At 39.5% G+C, this 22,905-nt stretch overlaps 1 protein-coding gene across 1 annotated transcript in view; it reads right to left on the bottom strand.

Annotated features, from left to right (window-relative positions):
* rimbp2b (RIMS binding protein 2b) overlaps positions 1 to 22,905 on the bottom strand; it is a 107,107-nt gene that overhangs the window by 33,395 nt on the left and 50,807 nt on the right. Inside the window, exons 4-7 of the mRNA XM_042488465.1 lie at positions 19,582 to 19,665; positions 12,083 to 12,172; positions 5,867 to 5,989; positions 4,322 to 4,426 (exon numbers count right to left, since the gene is read on the bottom strand). Of these exons, the coding sequence (XP_042344399.1) occupies positions 4,322 to 4,426; positions 5,867 to 5,989; positions 12,083 to 12,172; positions 19,582 to 19,665 (402 nt within the window). The remainder of the gene's footprint in view (positions 1 to 4,321; positions 4,427 to 5,866; positions 5,990 to 12,082; positions 12,173 to 19,581; positions 19,666 to 22,905) is intronic.

Here is a 22,905-nt window from a genome sequence, read left to right as displayed (position 1 = left end):
TGATCAGGACTAAGAGGATTTTGGCAATGATGAAGTTTGGAGATCTGTCAATTTGTTTATCTGACTGAAAGTTACTAAAAGTTAGAAAGACTGATTTCATTAAACTTGTTATTTTTAAATTGCAACAACTTTACAAAATTAAGTAAATATACCTAAATTTTAAGTAATCCTAACATCTAAATAAAGAACATATAAATTGAGATAAATAGTTACATTTACTTCAAGGCAGTTGGTTTTCTAGATTGTTTTAAAAGTAAAATCAACCATTTCTACTAATGGGGATGGTAACTGCAAGGAACTTAGAGTAGCATCTTTTGGTAACTGGGGATAGCTAGCGATAGCTATCGGGGAACACAGAAGCACTGTGCTCTTCCTGTTTTGGTTGCAGAAAGGTTAACACACTCCTGTGTGCTGTAAATTCAGCCTTCATTTTCCTGAGAGATTGTTCCCGGTGGCCGGCAGAATCGCTTATTGAAACTGAGGCTTATATGGAACAATTTTAAATGCCAATGGTGTCATTACTCTATAGCCAATACATTGTGCAATAAACATTAAATTCATAATGTGTTAAAGCAAAAACAGAAGTTAAAGTAAAACAAAATGTCTATCTCAATTTTAACCACAACCAGCTCAAACTATTGTGGCTTTTCTTGCAACATTTTCACCTTTTCTATTTTATGCGTTTTTAAGGTTATTTAAACATGCAATATGCAACAAGAAACAATTATGTGCATGCAAGAAATATCTATATACAATCAAGGAAGCATTTGTGCATTTTTCAGTTTATTACACTTACCTGAGAAGACCACTTACATGAGAGCATCTAAATCAAGGGTCTCAAACTACCAGCCTGGGGGCCAGATTCAGCCACACAGGAACTGATATCCAGCCCACAAAAACAAAATATACTGTTTTTATACTGTTACTGTTTTCTGTCATTTTGGTTTCCCCCATCATTTTCAAGCAAGGCTTCTCCTCCAGTTATACCAACAGCTGCAGAAGTGAAAATGGCTCTTAATACATATCTAAAGGACTAGCTGACATTAACATTTTGAGAAAATCCGCTTATTTGTTGTCTGGCTGAGAAGACTGAGAGCTTTCTCATGTGTGTCTGTTAAACCTGACATTACAGTCATCAACTGTTTAGTTTACTGTAGCTTAGCACAAAGACTGGAAGCGAAAGACTTGAAGCCTGCGTCTGTCCAAAGGCAACAAAAAAATCTTCTTACCAGTACCTCTAAAGCGCACAGATTTAAACATTATATCTCATTTGTTTAATCTAATCAAAAAACAATGTATAAAAACAACATTTCTTGTTCTTAGTAGTTATCATGCAACCAGCAGAGACTTTAATGAGTTAGTGCCAGTCAAGAAAGAGTCTGACTCATAAAACTGTCAACATGTTGTGCAGTGTAGATGCACTTTAGCAATGACCAAAAGGACTCTTCACAGTGCACCAGACATCCTAATGGCTTTTTCTTAGCCTAAAAGACAGGCTGAGGACAGACAAATTCAAGGTAAATGGATGCATTTTTTTCATGTAGTTTCTGCCTCCTGCATCATCTACACACAGAAAGATGCCATTCTCCAGGAAAACAGGGTGTTCAAGTGCTCCCACTAAGAAACAACAGCCTGCCCCCTGGCCCCCAGGAAACTGGAGTTTGAGACTCTCATTATCATTTGTTAATTGTCCTGACATTGCAAACCATAATGTCTTGTACTCCTAAAAAACAGATTTGCTGCTTCAATACATTGCAATGCAGGTGTGATTCTGGTTGTTATTTGTGTTGATATCATGATTACTAGAATTGATGAGATACAGATACCAGCATCAGAAATGCCTCTGACACTGCAAAAAATGTTAGATTTCCCTTCAGCGATTACACAAGTCTGAGCATCAATCTGATACCATGTAACTCTTTAATAAACTTTAAAGCAGCTTCACACACCAATAAAACAACAGTTTTCCTGGAAATCAATTCTTGCTCACTGTTCTAAAACAGTAGCCTACAAAGCAAGTGCAGCCACAGGCAACTACTGTTTTAGAGCGATGGATATGAAGCGGTGAAGCAGAATTAATTTCCGGTAAATAATGTCACATTAGCTGTAAGCAAAATGTCAGCATTTTTTTAATAATATTTTTTTTAATAATTTGCTAGTAGTTTATTATATATAAATGAAAATTCTATTGCATTCATTTTCTGTATGTATTTGTTCATGGTTTACAAAGGGTTTAACATGAACCAAGCCAAAAAACAATGATTGCACCCATTTTACATCCCTACAGGGTTAATAGCATGTCACTGTTTTGTTTTTTTTTTTAACACAGTGATATAGAATCAGTACTCTGTATCAGGAAAAAAAATGGTACATCTCTGATGATTTTCTAGATGGTTATTAAAACAGCTAACATGTTGCCATGGTGTAAGCTTAAATGGTTGTTTAAAGGACCCATGTTATGCTCATTTCCAAACTTGTAGTTGAGGTTTCTATTACAACATGTTGACATACTTAAAGATTCAAAAAATATATTATTTTTCTCCTACTGACTGCCTAAATATAACTGTATTCACCCTCTGTGTGAAACTTGCTATTTTAGCACCTGCCTCTTTAAATACCCCTCCCAAAAAGCCCAACCTGCTTTGCTTTTGGGTCCTCCGCATCTGTGCTCTGTCTTTCATGAATATATTAAGAAAACCTGGATACAGCATGGAGGTGGGACCCTGGTTCCTATGGGATATGAAAGTACCTGCATCTTCCGCATCATGACGCCCATAAGCAAGCGCAGCTTATTTCCAATTTAGTGCCCCGCTAGCTTGAATGGTAATCAAATGATTTAATCTTTCAGCTCTTTTAGACTTTCTACATGTTATTGTACTGAATGGATGAAATCTCAATGAATGAAATTAGTCCTTTAGTGGAGGTATTGACGCTTACAACAATGTATCCACTGATTTACAGACGTCTCAATCTCAACATAAGTCAATGGAAAAAAGTCTATCTGGGCCCCATGGCATCATGTCATGGCCGCAAAAGCTGCAATATCACTTTTGGCCACCAACAAAAATTTGCTTCAAGGCCTGGCACACTTCTTGTGGGTTTGGTGTCTCTACACCATTACTGCAGCTGCAGAATGACCGTAACGACACTGTAGCAGCAGTTTAGACCTTTATATATTATAGTTGTGAGATCACCACTTCACGAAAATCCTATTATTTAAAGGTTTGTGAGTACAGACTGAATGCATTTCTCTGTGGATTAAGTGTTGTCATACTTTCACAGTTTTTATTTATATTATTTATATATATACATACACACGTATATATATGTATATATATGTGTATATATATGTATGTATGTATATGCTCTGCACCAATAAGCATCACTGTAAACACATTTTAAATGATGTTCCATCTATAATAATAAATAAAGGAACCTGGTGCATTTAAGAGGAATAAGATTTGGATATTATAGAAGCACTGAACTGTATAGTAACACAGCACAAATCACGCCATTTTTCTTATGGGAACTAGAAACATCTGTTGAGAAAAACAAGTGTTCCACATGAATATGAGAGCATCTGTGGACTTTGCAATTTCATAAATCTACTTTGCAGGCAATTAATTTAGGAGAATGCAGAGAGCAGCCAGTGTCTGAAGGAAGATAAGGCAGTAATGAGCTTCTGTTAATGAGAGGGGAAAAAAAGCTGAGAACTCTGCCTGTGAAAGGCTGACTGTGAAGTTAGAGCAACACTGCAGCAACAGCAACACTGAGAATACACACACAGTTTCTAGAGAAGGCATTGGTGACAATTCCTATCACGTTCACACTATCAGCAATCTCAGCCATTGCTGGGCTCGCTTTGACATTACAGTCAGCTCCAGTGCACAGAGGAGGAAGCCCAACCATCAAATGGCCTGGGCCAGCATTTTTTTTTCTTGTTTTTGTTTAAGCATGCCTCTACAAAGTGTCATATCTACTCTGGGTTTTGAATGTTTGATTTGCATGCTTGTAACAAACAAGAGGAACGCTCCTGAAATGTTGAGCACTTTGCAGAGTGATAGACAGTTGGAGGATGGGGCTAAAAAGAGAGAGCTCTAGTGATGAAAATGATGAGACAGGTGAGTGCTATAGCCTATAGAGAGCATTTATCTTTGCTCTGCTCGCTATAATACTGTCTTTGAGTTGACTTTCACCTTTGTTGGACTGCACAGGTGCTCAACAAAAAGCTCTTTGACTCATGACACAGGCGCAAGCTGAGCAAACAAGAAAAGCCCGAACCTCTGGTGCTGTGAGTGTTACGTAACCTGAGCTCCCTTACCTTCTGAAGAACTTCAATCTCCTGCTGCTTTGCATTGAGTACAGCCAAGGCCTGCTCATGCTCCAACTCTAGCTGCTGCCTCCGCTCCGCAGCCTCGCGCATATGCTGTCCGCAGGGGGTTGCAGGGGTGGAGAGCCGGGAGGGAGGATTGTGGAGGGGAGGGGGAGCATAGAGAGGGCTGCTGTTAGTGGAACTAAAATCCAACGGCACTGAGCCAACACAAAATGCATCTCCAGTCTTCAACTCAGAGACAACACAGGTGTTACATGTGCACAGACATCAAACATACAGAGGCTGCTTAACAAGTGTACTAAGTTTTAAACCCTTAAAAAACAAGAAAGACATAAACTATGCCACAGCAAAATGCCACGTGGTAAGAGTTTATGTCAAATGATCTGCGGGAGAGATCAGATCAAATTTTTTGCACAAAAGGTGCTTATGGATGAGGACTAGAGATGCTTTGCTGTGTGAACAAAAAAAAAAAAAAAACTAACATCAATCCACAGTCAGGTTTGCTGCCCCCTTTAGGTAACACAATACCTGTTAGAAGTCTGGTTACTGTTAGAAGTCGGGTGGACTGTTCGAAAAGCTGTCCTCAGCGATGTTGTCTTTGCGTGATCAATACAGGGTTTTACGTTACATGAAAAGGGTGAGCAAACTCCGTAGCGTGCTCACTTGTCTGTGGTCATCCATAACAACAAAAGAAGCCATACAATACAAGGGACTGAATGCTAGGCTCTTCATAGCACAATATGCCTGTGTCATCCAGTCACACCACTGCTCCCACTGTATGTGAATACTTGCGACATTGTCAGGTGAGAGAAGCAAATGACATTTTCATGCCAGTAAAAATTAAGGTCTACGATAGGTAATGTCATCACACTTGTAGGTGACATTATCATCATGAAGGGTGACCCAGTCTGTGTGACTCCTCTTCCTCCCCCTCCCGTCATCATAAAGCCAAACTCTTTGTCCTGCCTCATGCAAAAAAATCACATTCCACAGTGCTGTGGTCGTATAGCCAAGTGACCATTCGTATGTCTGGTAAGCAGCCCACGGATAAAGGGAGAGATAAGCACAGCCACTGAGGTGGACAGAAAGCATTCAGAATGGGATTGAATAGGACTGCTCCCTATCAGATGGACATAGCAGTGATACCTTAAAAATCTAGCAGGGGGAGAAGGGATGGGGAAGGTGGGGAGGGGCAGGTCAGGGAGGGTAGGACAACATGAAAGGGTGTCGTAGGAAAGGAAGGGGGGGGGGGCAGACTGCTCCAAGCTTCTACTCTTTCACAGCTCCTGGTCAGACCTCCCAACACGACACTGGAAGGCAACAGACATGTCAGGGACATTAGACAGTATAGCGGAAGATAACCAGATGGAGGCAGTGTAGCACAGGTAGGAGAGGGGGAACTGGCAAAAAGGGTTAGGCTCCATAAAAACACCTGAATTAGGGTCCCAGGGTAGACGAACTACTAGGACCAGAAATGCACACAGTACTGAGAGATTGCACAGTCAGGTCTGCCCTTAGAGCTGGCTTCCTCACCTTGAGCACCTGCTCTAGGTTCTCCAGTTTGCCTTGGAGCTGGTTCCTCTCCCACAGGGCTAAATCTCTCTCCTGCGTCACAGCACCAAGGGTCTCTTTGAGCTGGGCATACTCAGACTTCACCTGTGCACACAGAACAAGCAAGGAGCAAATGAGTTTGACAATGCAGCTGCAATACACTTTATTTTCTTTGTGTAAAGCCATGCTGGTAAAGTCAGGGTCACATTTTCATAGACATAGTCCTTGACTTTTCAAGGACCCATAATAAAAAAATTATTTTTCTGGCACAACTAGCCCTGTGTTTTTAAAACTGAAATTCAAACTGATTTTCATATATAATTTTCGCTAGCAGGCATACAGAGAGGGAGAGACAAACTCAGGGCAAAAATGACAAAACATAGGAGACGGTCAACAAAACATCCCACATTGATGCTATTTGATCTATATTACATCTACACTAGCTGCAGAAAATTAATTTGCTACTATGTTACATTATATGGAAGGTTACCCACTGAAGATTACTGCGACTGAATTTCATAATACACAAAACAATTCCATGACTTTTCCAAAACTTAAAAGGATTTTGTCTATCTCCATGACTTTTCCAGGCCTGGAAAATGTGATAGTGAAATTCTGGGACTCTCAGTTGCATTTTAGATTTGTTTTTTTTACACTACCCTAACTAAATTTTTGTCCATTTAGGAATACTGGCAAGTTCAAGTGTTTCTTTGCAAATAGGAGAATGGTCACTCTCTTGTTCCACTATGACAGAGGTTCCTTTTAAGGTTTCCTGACCTGTCTTTTTCCTACTGACACCCTTAAGTTTAATGAGCCAAAATTCTCCCAAGTCTCCACCCTCTCTGTTCAGTGTTAAAAAATGGTCAGATAAAGTGCTCACTCAATGACACTGATAAGAATACAGGCATTGAAAATGGATGGATATTGTGTACATTTACACCTCTCAATTTATTTATAACAAGCTGCAGTTTTTGTTTTTGGACCACCTTAGTGCAAGTGTCCTACCTGTGTTTTTGCTGCCGGTAAAATTAAAGGTACCCTGTGGAGCTTCTTTTAAATAAACAAAGGTTTGTTTACAGTCAGTCTCATCATTATGCACTGCTTTTATCCTTAAGGCCCAGTGCCTTTCTTTTCTCATAAAACCTTTGCAATCAGTTGTTATATATTCATTTGAAATCTGCATCGTTCACAATATATCAATGACTATGTTTACACGCATAGAATATTACACTTTTTGCCCTTATTCTGAAAAAGACAATATTCCTACTAAGCTATTTACATTGCTAATTACAATCAATATTACACTAATACTCCCGTTCACATGCAGCCATGCATACACTAATTAACGTGTTCTAACATTACATTTATCATGTCAAATACAGAATACTTTCCTATTGATGGCAGACTTGTTCAACAGCCTCCCTCTTTCATCCCCTCAGCCATCTTCTTTAAAAGGTCCGCATTATGAAATAAGTGCACTACCAAAAACCTGTTGATATCAAACTCTCTCATAATAACGAAAAGTAGGTGTGTTTCAGAAATGTGAGGTTTTTTTGGAAATGCATCTCTACCCCAGCCTTGCCAACTGTTAAAAAAAGGCAGTGTCGCAAACTGCTGTAAAACCTCTAACTGAGGCATGACCCGTTTTAGATTTAATGGCCCGTAGCGGATTCAGAATAATATCACATTATAAATTATAGTGAAACATAGTGTGCATGTCCGCCTACCCACTGTGCTAACTTGTAGTCTGCTTCTTGCCTGCATTTCACTGGTGCATTACTACTTTATTTGTCACATTGCTGCCACCTGAATGACGGCGTAATAGTGTGAAATCATGAGCAGGCACGTGTATCACCTCAACCATGTGCCTGTGTGCATGCTGGAGATTCAAACACATTGGGGGTCCTCTCATCAAAACATTGTAATCAGTGACCAAAAATACCATTCTATGATGGCAATGTTTGAACTTCATTCAAGAGATTTGCATTAAATCCATCATTGCAGACTATAATAATAATAATCACCATGGGTTGGTAAGTAGGCATGACATACATTTGCTAATTATCAAATTCCATCATTCACACAAATAAACTTAACCGCTTGATTTTACAAGTCAAATACCAGCTTCTCTTCATCTTTAAATAGCTGTATATTTTTAAATTGAATAATACAGATAGATTAATATGTGACAACAGTATCAAGGCACTTGCAGCAGTGGCTCAATGAATGGTTTGTCACTTGTTCCTTTTTCTCTAAGGTGGACAAAATGACAGCAACACCATTCAGTAAAATCCAATTCAATAACACCGCAAAGCCTCCCAACTGAGTTAAACCAGGGCCTTTTTCCATACAATATCAACAAAAACTGAATGAATGAACATAATACACTACATAAAGGTAGAGCTGTTGCTTTGGATTGAATTCAATTGTACAGCCGTTTCCATTTTTCTGGTAGTCACTGTTGATTTTAAGCACCATGCTGTTAAAAACGATTTGCTTTAATGCCACCTAAAGCATTCGAGCATTTAAAACAGGCAGAAACTGTTACAGGCCAGGCGTGGGAGCATTGCTGGTTTCAGTGATAAAAGCCTTTAAATATTATAATAATGCAAGAGTAACATAATTTACTGACTCCCATGGCTGTACACCGAAACGTTAATAAATTATTCATGCTTCACTGTTAACCAAGCACTGAGCATTCAACTGACTGAAGCAATCACACATTATATTAACACTGTACACCAATGAGGTCATTATGAACAATGTATGAAAAATGTGACTATTTTTATTTCTTTATAATCTGCTGCCCACAGACCAGTTGTATTGTTACTTAAGAGGTAGTATTTTTCAATCATCTTTTTAAAGGCCCCCCATCGGCAGGGAGATGCCGGCCTCCTGCAGCAGTAAATGTGGCAAAGCCCCTTCCTCAGAGCAGCCATGAATGACTAATGATTCCTTGAGGAGGGCGTTTCAACAAACACCAGCAAAGCAAAACACAAACAGAAACCAGTGAGTCTGCCTCTGAGCCACCCGCCTCTACACTGCAAAAGCTGTCCACATGGATGGGAGTGACTGTCAGACCTAATGTAGACAGATCGAACTAAACTATATTGGATCCAGCAGAAGCAGGTCAATAGTCTATTATGGGCAGAGGGAGGTGCTGTTTGTAGCCCCTCCTAGTTCATTCTGAGATGATAGGGATCAGAACACGGGGGTGGGAGCGAGGGGTAATATCCGTACTGCCCTGCAGAGTGCTGCTCTCATATCCGTCGGTGTGATAACAGTTCAGTGTAGCTGCTCCAGGAGCCACACAAGTCCTGATAAGACATCAATAACCAGCATCCCACCCTTTTTCACCCCGACAGCAACTACCTGCCAATCAGCTCCTTCAGGAAATTGCCCTCCTGTCCATAGAGAGAGGCCTGGTGATCTTTGTTTGTTGATCTACTTTACCTTTGTGTTATCGGCTCTGAAGGCCTTTCAGGTCTTGGGGCTAAAGAGAGGTAAGGGTGTTTTAATGGAGTTGGACGCTCGTTGCTTAGATTTATACACAGAGAGCTGGAAAAGCCGCTCCATCTATCCGGCATCCTCCAGTTTTCAATAAGTTAGTGTGACCCAGAAAGTCATCTGATCATTGAGTGTTAATGTAAAGGCTATGGCCCTTAGAAACACAACACTGAGAATCTACAAACATATAGGCCACATCGGCTCTATGAGGTTGTCCTTAGGCTTTGCGGTGCTTTGTGCAAAATTCTAATGCTTAACATGACAATACTAACATGCTCATGTTTTTCAGGTGTAATCTTCACCATCTTTAACATGTTAGCATGCTAACATTTGGCAATTAGTACCGAACACAAATTAAAGCTGAGTGTCATTAGTTTTTCAAGTATTTGGTCATAACCCTACACTGTATATGGAGTGCCCCAGGGTTGACGTTTTTTCTCTAGGCCAACCCAAAGGCTAATGTTGCCCTGGTTCCCTCGTCAAAAAGCCTATGGGATTTTTCCATTGGATTTTGGATCACTCCACAAATGAACACCATTTTCAGGATTTTTGAAGCCTAAATTTTAATCACCAGAAGTAAAAAGCTATTGATAGGCTAAAATCAACTATACTATAGTGGCATCGCCACCTCTACGAGGCTGTAAAGCCATGTCCAGTGTGGCTTGGTGTGATGATGCTCTGTAGTCATTTAGCCACTTGTTTGCAACCTCCATTTTTAAGACAAATAAAAAGTTATATTTTATAATATTTTGTTTAAATGATTTTCCATATAATTGTTTAAAAACTCTGAAAATGGGCTTGAAGAAAATCTACTCTTTCGCTCTCATTGATAAATGTGCTTGTGTACTTCGCTTTCACCTTCCACTCTTTCCAGCACTGCTCATGCTTGCTTGACCAGTGAAATAGCAGTGCACATAAAGACAGCTAACATTAGCATTAGAGGAAACATCAGCCATACATGTTTTGGTCTCAGTCAGACCCAGACTCAGGGGAGGAGTCTGTTGTGAGCAACAATTGTCGACAAACAAATGTATCTGAATAAGTGGTTAGCATCTTTATTAATGGAATTGGCAGTGGCTGAAACTGCATTAGTGTTTGTGAAACAACCAATAATATCTGTTTCTAATAGGTTTTTGGTAGATAGCGGAAGGAAACTCCATGGTCTGGTTTACATAAAAAAACTGCACACTCTACCATGTTTGCTGTTGAAACTTTTTCTGTGCTAATGCTAACTCTGCCCTCCGTATTGACAAATCTCCTCTTAGCTGGAGGTTTCAATTTTTTTTGCTGGTGCTGTGTTGAAATCTGTTCCCCCATTGAGACACATTTCCTGTCTAATACAGAGACTGGCTTTTGTATTAGGGATGCACCTAATCTATTTTGCCCACGGCCCACTTGAAACTCGGAGTTTAGGGAAATACACAGACACCACCCCCTACAGTAGAGCTTTGTGAAAACATCTCTCTCATGACAACCTTTGCACAGATACAAGCCAGTATAGTCAAGGTCAGACATTTTAGGGGACATATTTGAGTAGAGAGGGACTTTAAGGGATCAGCACCTGAGGGTAATATGAATGTCTATACCACATTTCATGGCAATCCATCAAACCGTTGTTGACACATGTCAATCACAATCCTAATGTCATTAGGATTCAGCCTCTGGGAATTATGAATATCTGTACCAAAATTCTCGAGAGCTCTTCCAATAGTTGTCAAGATAGTTCAATAAAGAACAAAATGTCATCCTTATAGTGGAGCTACAGAAAAAGTCAATACCATCAATGAACACCAATAGCTGTTTCAGTATATTGTCTCGACCAAAATGGTTGACTGGCCAACAGAGTCATCCATAGAGTCACACTGCCAGCATGGCTACAGACAGATTTTAAGTGTGCTCTTGTGACAGATATGAGCTTAGAATCATCACAAGTGAAAAGTATACAATATTTCAAAGCTCCGTACCTTCCTGAAATTTTACTGGGGTATATGGTATGTGATGGTAAAAGTGTGTGGTGCTAACACTTTAGTGGGTGTACTACTTACTGTCAGATTTTAGGACTGATAAATACACAAATGGAACCCACAAATGTGAAAAAGTATATTCTCAAGCCTACTGTTCTTATTCCTCAGAGAAATTAAACTGTACACCTTTTGAACTTAACTTCCTCGGTCGGGGAGGACTGACGAGACTTAATTGTCTCATTAACTCATCATAAAACACACTTCATACGTCACTTCAAACTGTCCAGAAACAAAATAACTTGGTTACTCTTGCTAGTAATCTAGTTAGTAAGTCCACTGTTCCAACAATACCAGCTCTAGTTGGCTGAAATAAATCCTTAAGTCACAGAGTTAAATGAAAAAAACATGAGGTTATTCGCAATGGTCTCTCATTGCTGGCTGCCGGCTGTTTACTGGTGGAACAGGCAGCTGAGCTGAAAGATACAGCAACAATTACAGGACTGTAAAGACCAGAGACTAAGCTCTGGTGGTGTGTGCTGTGCACTACATACAAGAAGTTTAAAAGCAAGAGGAGTATCTGTATTAATAACAGTATTGAAAAACATACCTTCAGGATTTTGAGATACCCTGGTATACCGTAATACTGTGATACCAACCAATCCTAGAATGGAGCTACATTGAAATATATACAATACACACTCAAAACGGAGACCTTTTTAGCTCTTACCTTCTCATACTCAGATGTCTTGTGGCTATTGTTGAACAGCTGGAGGTTCAAGTGTTTGTTCTCCTGGAGGAAATCTTGAAGCTCATTCTCCTAGACAAAAGAGGCAGAAAGAAAACAGTGTTTAAAAGCCAAGAAGTTGCTACGATTAGATGAGAGCACAGCACTCAAACCCAACATGTTGTTAACGATAGCCCATGCATTATTCATATGAGGCAACTGCTTGATGTTCTCTACGTTCTCGAAGCTACCATTTCAGCCACCACAGTGTAACAACAATAATGTGATAATACTAGCTTTTAAAGATACTGGAAAAGATATAATAAGAAACCTTAAAAATGTTCTTCACCGCTCACTGTGATTAAATCAAACACGCAGACACACACACACACACACACACACACACACTCTCTCTGTCTCTCTCTCGCTCTCTTTTTTTTTCCACTCTCTTTCCAACTGTGTTGAGCTGAGGGTGAAAAAAATGCCCTCATTGCAGAGGAGGAAAACTTAATTACATTCAATCAACAGTCGTGAGGCGTGCCATGGATGCAATTTGCAGTGTCAACTGGAGAGTTCTCTGAAATGTGCAATTCACTGCAGCTACAGCAGCATGTAGGCCAAGTGGCGTTCTTGTCAGCAGCTAAAAATCCCACTGGCTCATGCATGATAAATATACTGTAAATACTGTGCCTCTTAATGGCTAGTGATGGTGCGCCTGCTCCTTCCCCCTTATGTTTTACTTATGAAGGACGTTTCAGAGGACAAATGGAGACAGGAGAAATTTTTTTTTAAATGATATATGCAAGAATGAACATGTTAACAGACTAGAAAATGTTTAGCAATTTAATTAGTTGCAGTGATGATTGTAAAGCATTGTTAAATCAGTTATTTGGTAAATGCACTTAGAAAAATTGGTGGTGGTCATGGCAATAAGCCTTTTTCCACAGACCTCATTTTAACAGTCGGAGAATCACAGGCGTAAATAATCAAATGAACAATGGCTGAGTTATATTTATCTGCTTCAATTTCAGGGTCCGAGTACTGCACATGCTGGCCCAGAAGTCAAAATGTCTGCTATGAAAAAAAGCCTTTTTTTGGTGAACTCTGGTGTACACTTAGACTTGCTATGTCACAAACTGATTGCAGATTGAATGATGATTGCTACAGAATGATGACTGCAGACAGAGAGAAGCAGCTGCATCAGAGTCAAAGTAGCACATTTGGATATACAACTGGACATATTATAAAAAACAACAGTAATTTAAATGTCAAAAATAAGCCAAAAAAGGGTGCAACCAAATCATGTGCTGGTGTGACTGAGAGAGTATGTAGCACCAATGTTACCAAAGGAAAAGTTAGCCAAGAGCCCTGCAATGAGAGCATGGTAACTAGCTCATGCATCATTAAAATGGTATTCATATGTTCTAACATTTCTATTAGTTCATCGTCAGAATATAAGACTACGAATAGCACTGTAAATTCAAAATTTATTAGAATTGTATCATTCACTAATACTGTGGGGGCAGTTATAAGTACTATATGTTATATACATACAAACACTGGTCTGTGTTTAAATTACAAATTCACAATTTCAAATAAAGGAAATGTATTATTTAGGAGACTGTGAAAAATCCACAAAAAACATGTTAAAAATGTATCACTATTAAACCAAAATGAGCATTATTATTATCATCATTATTATTATACTAACAATTACAATCAATTATACTAATAATACAAATTATACTCCTGATAATAATAATAATAATAATAATAATAATAATAATAATATAATGATAATGATAATGATAATAATAATAATAAATAATAATAAATAATAATAATAATAATAATAATAATTTTAAATCATATATAACTGAATAAGTACATTAAAGAACATAATTTGTAAATTTCAATGGCAGAGATTACTGCCATTGCTGGTATTATTTGATTTGTTTAGTTTAGTTTTGTTAGTTTTACTTGTCTGTACTGAAGGAAAAAAAAAGGTTAATTCTTGGATTGACAATGACATACACTGTATGAACACAACTGCATATATGCAGTACAATAAATACATGTGCACATCACAGATGAGAAATACTGTCAAGGACGAGCAGTGATAAGTAAACAACAGCCTGAAGACAATACCAAAGTCACATCAGAGATCTGCTGCTTTTCCATTAATTTCATTCCTGTCACGTCCCCCCCAAAAAATATTGGCATTTCCACTTGCATCAATTGTGTCCAGTCAATTTTAATGCTTCCCGTACAAGCACTAGATTGCATTGGCATTCCTATTCATATCCATTGATCCTTCAATTCAGAGCTAATGTGGGCTGGCTAAGCCTCCAGGTGTTCATTCTGAAGGACAAACAACTACTGAAAAAAAGAGAGCTCACATTTTACTGTATGCACACTGACGAGAACAGTGGACAGAAATGCTTTAGAAATTAAAGCTTGTTGTTGATTTAAGCATTTCAACATGACTGCCATCCTCATTTAAAATCCTTTTTGGAATTCGGGTGCGGCAGAGCACACGTAGTGATGCAAACCAAATTGTCTTGAACACAGAGAATCAGCTGTTTCTTTGTCCTGTATTGTCGACGTGTTAACGCTTTAAAGAGATCAGTATACGTCATAATCCTTTGGCAAGACACATTTTTATGGAGAGCCTGTGAGCCCAATGATGGAGAGAATCCCATGCAGAATACATTGTGGCCTATATTGAGCTGCCTCCAACATTATTCAGCTGAGGTTTTTCTGCTGAGGTGTGATTTGCCATTTAAGATCTGCTTTGAATACTAATGTCAGTGTACACATAAAATGTATGCAGCATGAATCCTGCTTCAACAATGATTAGTATTTCTTTAGAGACTGGGTTATAGTTAAAAAAATAAGGAAACAATTAAAACCTCCGTGGCATAAACAGTAAGCATAAGTTCTGTTAAACAAAACGTTATTGACTAAGTGAAAGACACTATTAATACACTGGAACAACATTAGGCCCAGGGCTGAGTACCTGGGTCACTTCTGTGTTTGAAAGCAGTGCAGAGGCAGTTGTGTGTTTTATCCAGACATGATCTGACTCAGCCTGGTGTGCCAGAGCAGTGTGTTTAATTTCGACAAGCCTGACAGATGAATCAACTCTGCCATTTAACACACAAGCAAAGCAAACATTTCACTTACCCTCTGCTCTGTGGACTCAGTGTAAGCAGCATCATTCACTCTTGTTCAGTGTAGAAGACAACTTTTTTTATTGTGCTAAAGATCAGCTGAACATTTCTAACCTGACTCCCTCTGTGTTCATCCAGATGATCTGCACTGATGACTGATTGTACACATATTACAGGTATCATGGGGCTCAGTCTGAATCTTGCTCTCCAGATGACTGGCTGCTTCTAATACTGATGATATTATAAGGTATAAACCAGGCCTATTAAACTGGTGCAAGCAACCTCCGACTTGATCACCATGTACAAATCTGATATGCCCGTATGACGAGATATGTAAACTACATATAACGAGCAAGCCATCTTGCTTCTTTTTTTATCTCTGTTGAGTTACACACAGTTAAACAGTTAAAAAAAATACATCCTATATCTTTTCCCAAGACTTTTTCTTGACCAGATGAAAAACATTACGAGGTGAAGTGCGTGTGTGTGTGTGCACACGCAAGTGTTTTTGTGGTAGAGAGAGAAACTGGCAGAGATAGATAGTGTGTTATGGGCTACTATTATTGGCACTTGTTATGGTTGTGTGCATAGATAGCTCTTCTTCACATATGCCTGGGTCAGATGTGTGACCAAAATATATTTTTAACAATTAAAACACAATATATATATATATTTTTTTTAATATTACAAAAAGCTAAATCAACATCTGAAGCCATCAACATTTCCTGGTTTTAAAATCCTGCCCAATGGAATTTGTAATTTAAAAGCCTTACTATAAACCCTTTAAAAGTAAAATGGGGCGGGCAAAATGCCAAAAATGTCATTTTAGGGTTTTAAGTGTACAGTTAAAATGTATCGACTTCAGCTGCACTGTGTCGTGTGAAAGTATATACTGTATTTCCCTTACACAGGGCATGTGGACCTCTGCATACAATTGAACACCATGGTGTAAATAAACAAACAAACCACAAACACAAAGAACAAGGCCATCTGAAAGGGGTGCAACACATTTTCAGGATATACATCTGAATTTACTGTACTGTGTAAAAACTAAATAAAAATGGAGAGAAAAGAAAAATCCTGAAACTGATTTCTTACATTTTTGCTTTTGCACATACAATGCATGCCATGTGTCCAAGCAACACGAGCTGCCAATCCTGCCTTGAACAGAAGGTGTTTTTGTTTACAAACAGCTCATAATGAAAGCTAAGCTGACCACAGAGGCAGGCACTTCACACCGGTTATTGAGCTAAATTTGAGAGCACAGCTCCGCAGTTTAGTCCTTGGACTTGTTGAGTGTGCCTGCACTCTGCACTCTGCCTCAGTGTTAATCTTCGATTAGCACCGATACATTTTCGAGCTATTTGGCACAGCAGATGCTTGTCGCCATGGTAACAGACCTTAAATGCTACTGGAGGCATACTCTCCTGATGGTCTGTAGTTATATACCTGATATTCAGGAGGGTGGAGATGCCAGACGGCGATGTCAGTGTTTACTGTCACTCACAGTATTTATATACACGACAGCTGAACTCACTGTCAGGAGACGTGGCGTTAATACCAGCTGGAAATTCAAAGAATTAGTAAGAAAGATGAACGTAAATTCCTGTATATGTTGTCGGTATTCGTTAAAAAATGTTGAAAATCCACCAGCAGAGCTGAGATGCTAACAGCTGCACCTACTTCTGTATGTGCAGTCTTTACTTTAACCTGAGAAGGAGGAAAAACAGCAGAGAGACAGAGAGGTAAGCCAGTTAAGACCAAACAGGGACTGACACTACTGTCAACTCGCCATCCCCTCACAGCAGTGTTCATTGGTCTTGTCTGTGTTTGTGTCTCTGTTCTCGGAGCTCAGTGCGGGGGGAGATAAGAGCTGTGCTGCAGTCTGTGGAGACCAGCCTGCCATTTCTGCACGCCATTTGGGGACAGTTTGTCCTTTGGGTAGCTTACCCCGGACTCAGCAGGCTGACAATGGGCGAGGAGGGAAGTGCTGCTGTGGGCAGGGAACGTGAGAGGAGGGCAGCAAAGAAAACAGTCCTAATGGAGTGTTTATTTGGGGCAGAGAGCCACACACAAAGACAGCTCATCTAAAGAAGAGGGCTTGGGGGCATCGGGGATGAATTCAAATAGTCTAGGACCAAACAGTGCCATTTAAATTACTGCTGAATCTCTCCAGCTCCTGCCTTTCATAGGAAAAATCTCACTGCAGGCCATCTGCACTACTCTGTGCCTACTTCTGCTTCTACAGGTTACAAACACGTATCATTTTTATGTGGTGCTAAACTTCACCACGCACAAATCAGCTTTTATGTCACTCATACAGCTTCCTGTATTACTTCTTCCAGCTCCCAAAACATAGGCCAACAAATGTCTACACTTACACATCCTTTAAAATTCTAGTAAATTCAACTGAAATTAAACTCAACATTTTGCTGCAGAGCCCATGGGATCCCACTTTAAGCACGACAGCATCATAGCAGTAAGATGTCATTCTTCCTCAGAATAAACTTTAACAGAAGTTGAGCAGAGTGCTCCATCTCAGTATAACATAATACAAATGATAAGTTATTCTGCTTAGTGGTGCTGCTGTAACTAAAATGCTAAAACCCCTCAGACCAGAACCATCCACTTAAGGTTTATTTGTGCTGTGATTTGCAACTTGGGATGTCCTCCTGCTGTGAGGCACTGATGGAGCCTGATGACTCCTCCTATTTAATTTACAAAGTGTTTTTCTACGAAATAAATACAACATAACAAGGTTATACTCGCCACTGCTGGTCAATGGTTGCTTCAGTGTACTTTAGCCTGGCTCCAACTGCAAATCCTCCACTCCCCTGCTTCACATAACAATAAAAGTTGAATACACACACACACACACACACTTGTATGTGGCCTGCCTCCACTTCATCATTTCAGGCAAACACAAAGATCAACACAGCTACAGCATTTCACTTCAGTATATCATGAACTCTACAAATCATGACATAAGATTCAACTTGTTGCAGCTATTCATGTAGCCACGAGATGTTAACATCGGCTTCTTTTCTTTAATGGTGTATTATCTTTTATGGGATACCTCTGCCACGATTGCAGTCATCTGCATCCTCACATTCTCGTCACATGCACGACAAACATACAAACGATACAAACAATACAGGGAACCCACTCACCAAAACATTCTACTGCACCACTAGCTGCTAGGCTAATTTATGCTATGTAAAATATCAAATACTTATGATTATTAGGGCTATTAGAATATTGGCTTGTCAATGGTGTTGGCAGATATTGGCCTTAAAATAAAAAATTGGAATCAGAAATTCAAAAATCGAAATTGTTGTATATCAGTGTATCGGATATCGGCAAATAATCCAATATTGTGGATCCTGAATGATAACAATGACTTTTTTTTTTTTTTTTTTTACATAATATTGAAAGGTTTTCTTTTGCATGATTTAACAAAACAGAGGATGCTTGAGGGCGTTTTGACAATGTTTTGTGCTGAAGACGTGGTGTTTGTCACTGTAAATTCTGACATTTTTACTGCTAATGTACATCAGTTCCATATATCTGTTTTCAGTCGCTTTGGTAATTGATAATCGTGAAAGAAAAAAAAAGGATAGGTCAATCCCTAAAAGAACAAAGTTTTCTTTTCTTCACAGCAAGATCTCTCCACCTCACCTTTCATATCCCTTTCTTTGGTTTTTGTTCTGAGTAAAAGCCACTCCAGCAGAATGAAATTTCTGGGGCACTGTGAAAAAATGTCCTTCAAAAAGGCACCAAATATCACATGAAAATACAAGAATTGTGTAACATGTTTCTGACCTTTAACTGTGGTGACCAGTACCTGAAAACCCACATGGTGCTGTGTGCTGCTGTAAACTTAAGTGACAGCAGGGATGTATAGAGCTCCATGAACTAATGTGTATATTGAAGAAAGAAACAAATAAAGCCACAGCCTGAGGATAGCACTGATGTACACAACGGTATTCTCATATAGATCAGAGTACTATACACTGTACTTCCTCTGTGTTTGTGCATGATCACACACTGCAAACACTTACTGCTTCAAAGTGTATCGCTCATTATCAAATGTATTTCCCAAGCTAACACAACCCAACCCACAGATACTGCAACTTGCAGTTAACTGCTCCTATTTTTCAATTTTAGTCATCACCGCCTGAGAGCCAAGCTATCATTACAGCAGACCCGCCACTCAATTTTTCAGGGGACGTTTGTGTGTGATGATAGCAGGCGAGGCTCTTAGGTACAAATCAATTTTAGCCTCCGTCCTATCGCTCAGAGGCCAGGGTATATTTTTGGAGCACTTACCAAAGTCTGACATGTTTGATTCTTTTTCTTCACCTCCGCCTCAAGTGCTTCACACTCCTTCCTTCTGGTGCTGATCTCAGTCTCCTGGGGAGGAAAAAAGCAGAGGACAGCTGCTATGGTTTGTCAGGAACAGAAGCTTCCTGAGAGAACTCAGCGAGACTGGGCGGGGAAAGAGGGAGCAGGAGCATTTCATTATTCAGCAGTATTTAGGTGTGTGAGTTTATGTGTGTGTGCAACAGAGAGATTTCCAGAGATTATCTAATAGATATTGCAAAATGTCGGTCGGTGTGATTCTATGGTTCAAATGTTGGGGGATGTTGGGTGTGCTCCTCCAGGAATCATGTGATGAGAAGGATCAAACAAAAAAATCTGTCAAAGAGCCTTAATTTATTTTGGTCAGTCATGCAGTAGCTGTAAATTAATAAGACTAACGCTACATTCAGGGTGCAGACAAATCAGATTTGTTCCTAATATCAAATCTTTAATACAGTCTATCCACACTATTTGTATGGATTGCTGTGGTAATAACGTAGGGATCAGTAACTATGTAACTACACTGGTGATACAGCTTTTCAACGCAGACGCATAAACGGAAGTCTTTGACACCTCAAGTTTTGCCTGTACAGACGCCTCCTCCCAAAGTGCCAGCAGACTACTTAATTCCACATATTTCTACAGACAGCGCTCTGCTAGCAGCAGCATGGGTTCCACACTGCATTTCTGTCACTCTGGATTTGTGTCACATTGCAAATGTTGTGATGTAAAGACAGTTTATAATCCAATTTGAGCAGCCAGAGCATTTGACATCTTAGCTAAGCATGATAGCATGCTAAAATTTGCCAATTATCTCTAAACACAAAGTACAGATTAAGGTGATGGGAAGATCACTTGTTTTTCAGGTATTTATTTATAAATCAAAGTATTGCACAAATCAAAATGTTGACACTGCTAGCAGGGCTAATAACTTTAACAAATCACATATTGTTCATCAGTCTAAAGATATTGTTCACAGCCAACATGTCTACCTGAAATAGCAGCAAAAGCACAGGCGTTACTTATGATATTTACAACAGCTCTGTTCCATGTTCCCTTATTTTTCACATACTGTTAGTTGTTGAGTGTACTAAGGTCACTTATTTGTCATAGTAGTAAGGGACGGGTGTAACAAATAACCTTAACAATGGCTCTGTTCCATTTCAGGGTCCCTGTAAGCCAGTATGCACAGTCGCAGAGCCCCGGCACTGACACTTCTAAATGTAATGCATCCTTAATTAATAACACCTGCGCTATTTCTGCACAGGTGCTAGGCATATTTTGTCTCCCATGTAAATGAACATGCAAATAGAGACTGAAGCTGGAATATTTTTGCACGTGTACTGCAGATTGCATTCTGTCAGTTTGTAATAATATAAGGTTCAACCAGTGCCTAGCTGACACCTAATATTCCTTCCCAAGGTTTTGGAGCGCCTGTTATTTTTCCATCAAGCAGCCGTTTGACTCAGCTGACAGCTGAATGCTGTGTTAGCAGGAATTACAATGAAAAGAAGTTGAGCTTTCTTCACAATGTGCGATTAGAGCCAAAACAAGACTAAAGTCTGCCACTATTTCCACAAAGGGTGACTTGTTTCGTCTATCAGCATTCTTCAGTGAATTCATCACCACTGGCTTCTCAGTAGGAGCACACGGGAGACAGCTAGAAATGGGATATCCTCATCAAAGCTGTGTGTGTGCGTGTGTGTGTGCGTGTGTGTGTGTGTGTGTGTGTGTGTGTGTGTGTGTGTGTGTGTGTGTGTGTGTGTGTGTGTGTTCTACCCTGCTCGGGAGATGCCACATCTCTATGTCACTCCACTCTAATCAGGAGGTTAATACGTTCTGGCAAGCTGGGATGCATTCAGTAGTGAAGGGAACACTTACACACCTTTTTTATGGGCATTTGTTTAATGCACAGCCAACTATTGCACTGCTCTTACAGTACAAATACGCCATAGTATTACATCACCAACCAGATCCTGTTTATCAGCAGACTGAGCTCTCCATCAGTGTATGAGAAATAGCCTTGCTATGGATGGGAGTGAAAGTGCAGCTGGATGTTCCAAGATTAGCGTATAGAATTAAACAGGATTTTATCTGTGTCAGTGTGTGCTACAAGCGCACAAACACACACACATACACACACACTCTGGTTGCATGGCACCACGTGTCCCTGAGCAAGACTAAAATAAGCACCAGTGGAGCCACCAGAAGCCCCACAGCACACAATGCATGCCGTATGTGAGAAAGCATGAATGTACACTTCATCACAGAAAAGCTCACAGTTTCACTAAGAATATGTATATTGAAATCCATATAAATAGAAGACAGTAGCTGGTTCCTCTTTTGACCCACGAGTGCTGAAAATATTCAATAAGACAGTGAGCAATAAGGTCAGAGAGCAGGACGAACAGAAGCAACAGAAACCATCTTTGGCTCTTTTGAGATCGATAACATTTTAGTGTTTCACCCAAGGCAAGTGACAGTTGGTATGATTACATCTTTGACCCCATATCTGTCTAGCTGGTTCATCGGTGATCCTGCTCAACTGTATGTGAGTGTTAGTATTTACTCTAGGATTTCTATTCTTTCGAGGCCTAAAAGCTTCACTTGGACAGAAAGATGTGGAAAAATAATCACCCCTGAAGTGAGAATTTCATGATTAAGTATTCAATTAGGATGATTTTTTAAGTTTTGGGGGATTTAGAGTTAGGTACATTTTACATTTTATGAAAATAACATCATGTTATAGTTGCTGAAACTGTCACTATGCCCTGACATGAGACAGATAATCTGATAAGAAAATCGCATCCCTCCTCTTCCTACTGCTTCTAATAGCATTCGCTAGAATCAGACTGTTGCACACCAAAAACAATCAGAGCCCAGGAGTCTCTACTGCAGCTGTTAATCATGTCAATCACTGATCGTGTGCGGTCAAACTTCAAACTAGGCAGCGCTGATCAAATATAACTCCAGAATCTGTTGCTGCATGGCCTATCTGTCTCCTCAAATGTTTTAAGAAAATGGATTTAGTGTACTGTTCAGCTGTAAGAACATTTTCAATATAGCCACCATGTTGGAAATTGTTGAACAAAGTACAAAGCACTGCCCATCAGCTGGACAAACCTCCTATTATCCAGGCCGATAGTGTCAGCAAATATGACAAGTGATTTTGTTTCGTTTTTTAATTTTTTCTAAATAAAAGTTACCAACAACAACTTTAAGGTTACTTTGCAAGAATGTGGTGGAGTCAACTTCTTAGGCTAAAGTTTTACAAAACCTCTCAACCAAAAG

This window comes from Plectropomus leopardus, chromosome 6 (genome assembly GCF_008729295.1).
Source record: "Plectropomus leopardus isolate mb chromosome 6, YSFRI_Pleo_2.0, whole genome shotgun sequence".
Lineage (NCBI taxonomy): Eukaryota > Metazoa > Chordata > Actinopteri > Perciformes > Serranidae > Plectropomus > Plectropomus leopardus.
The sequence above is the reverse complement of the archived record's forward strand: the minus strand, read 5'-3'. Positions and strand labels throughout refer to the sequence as shown.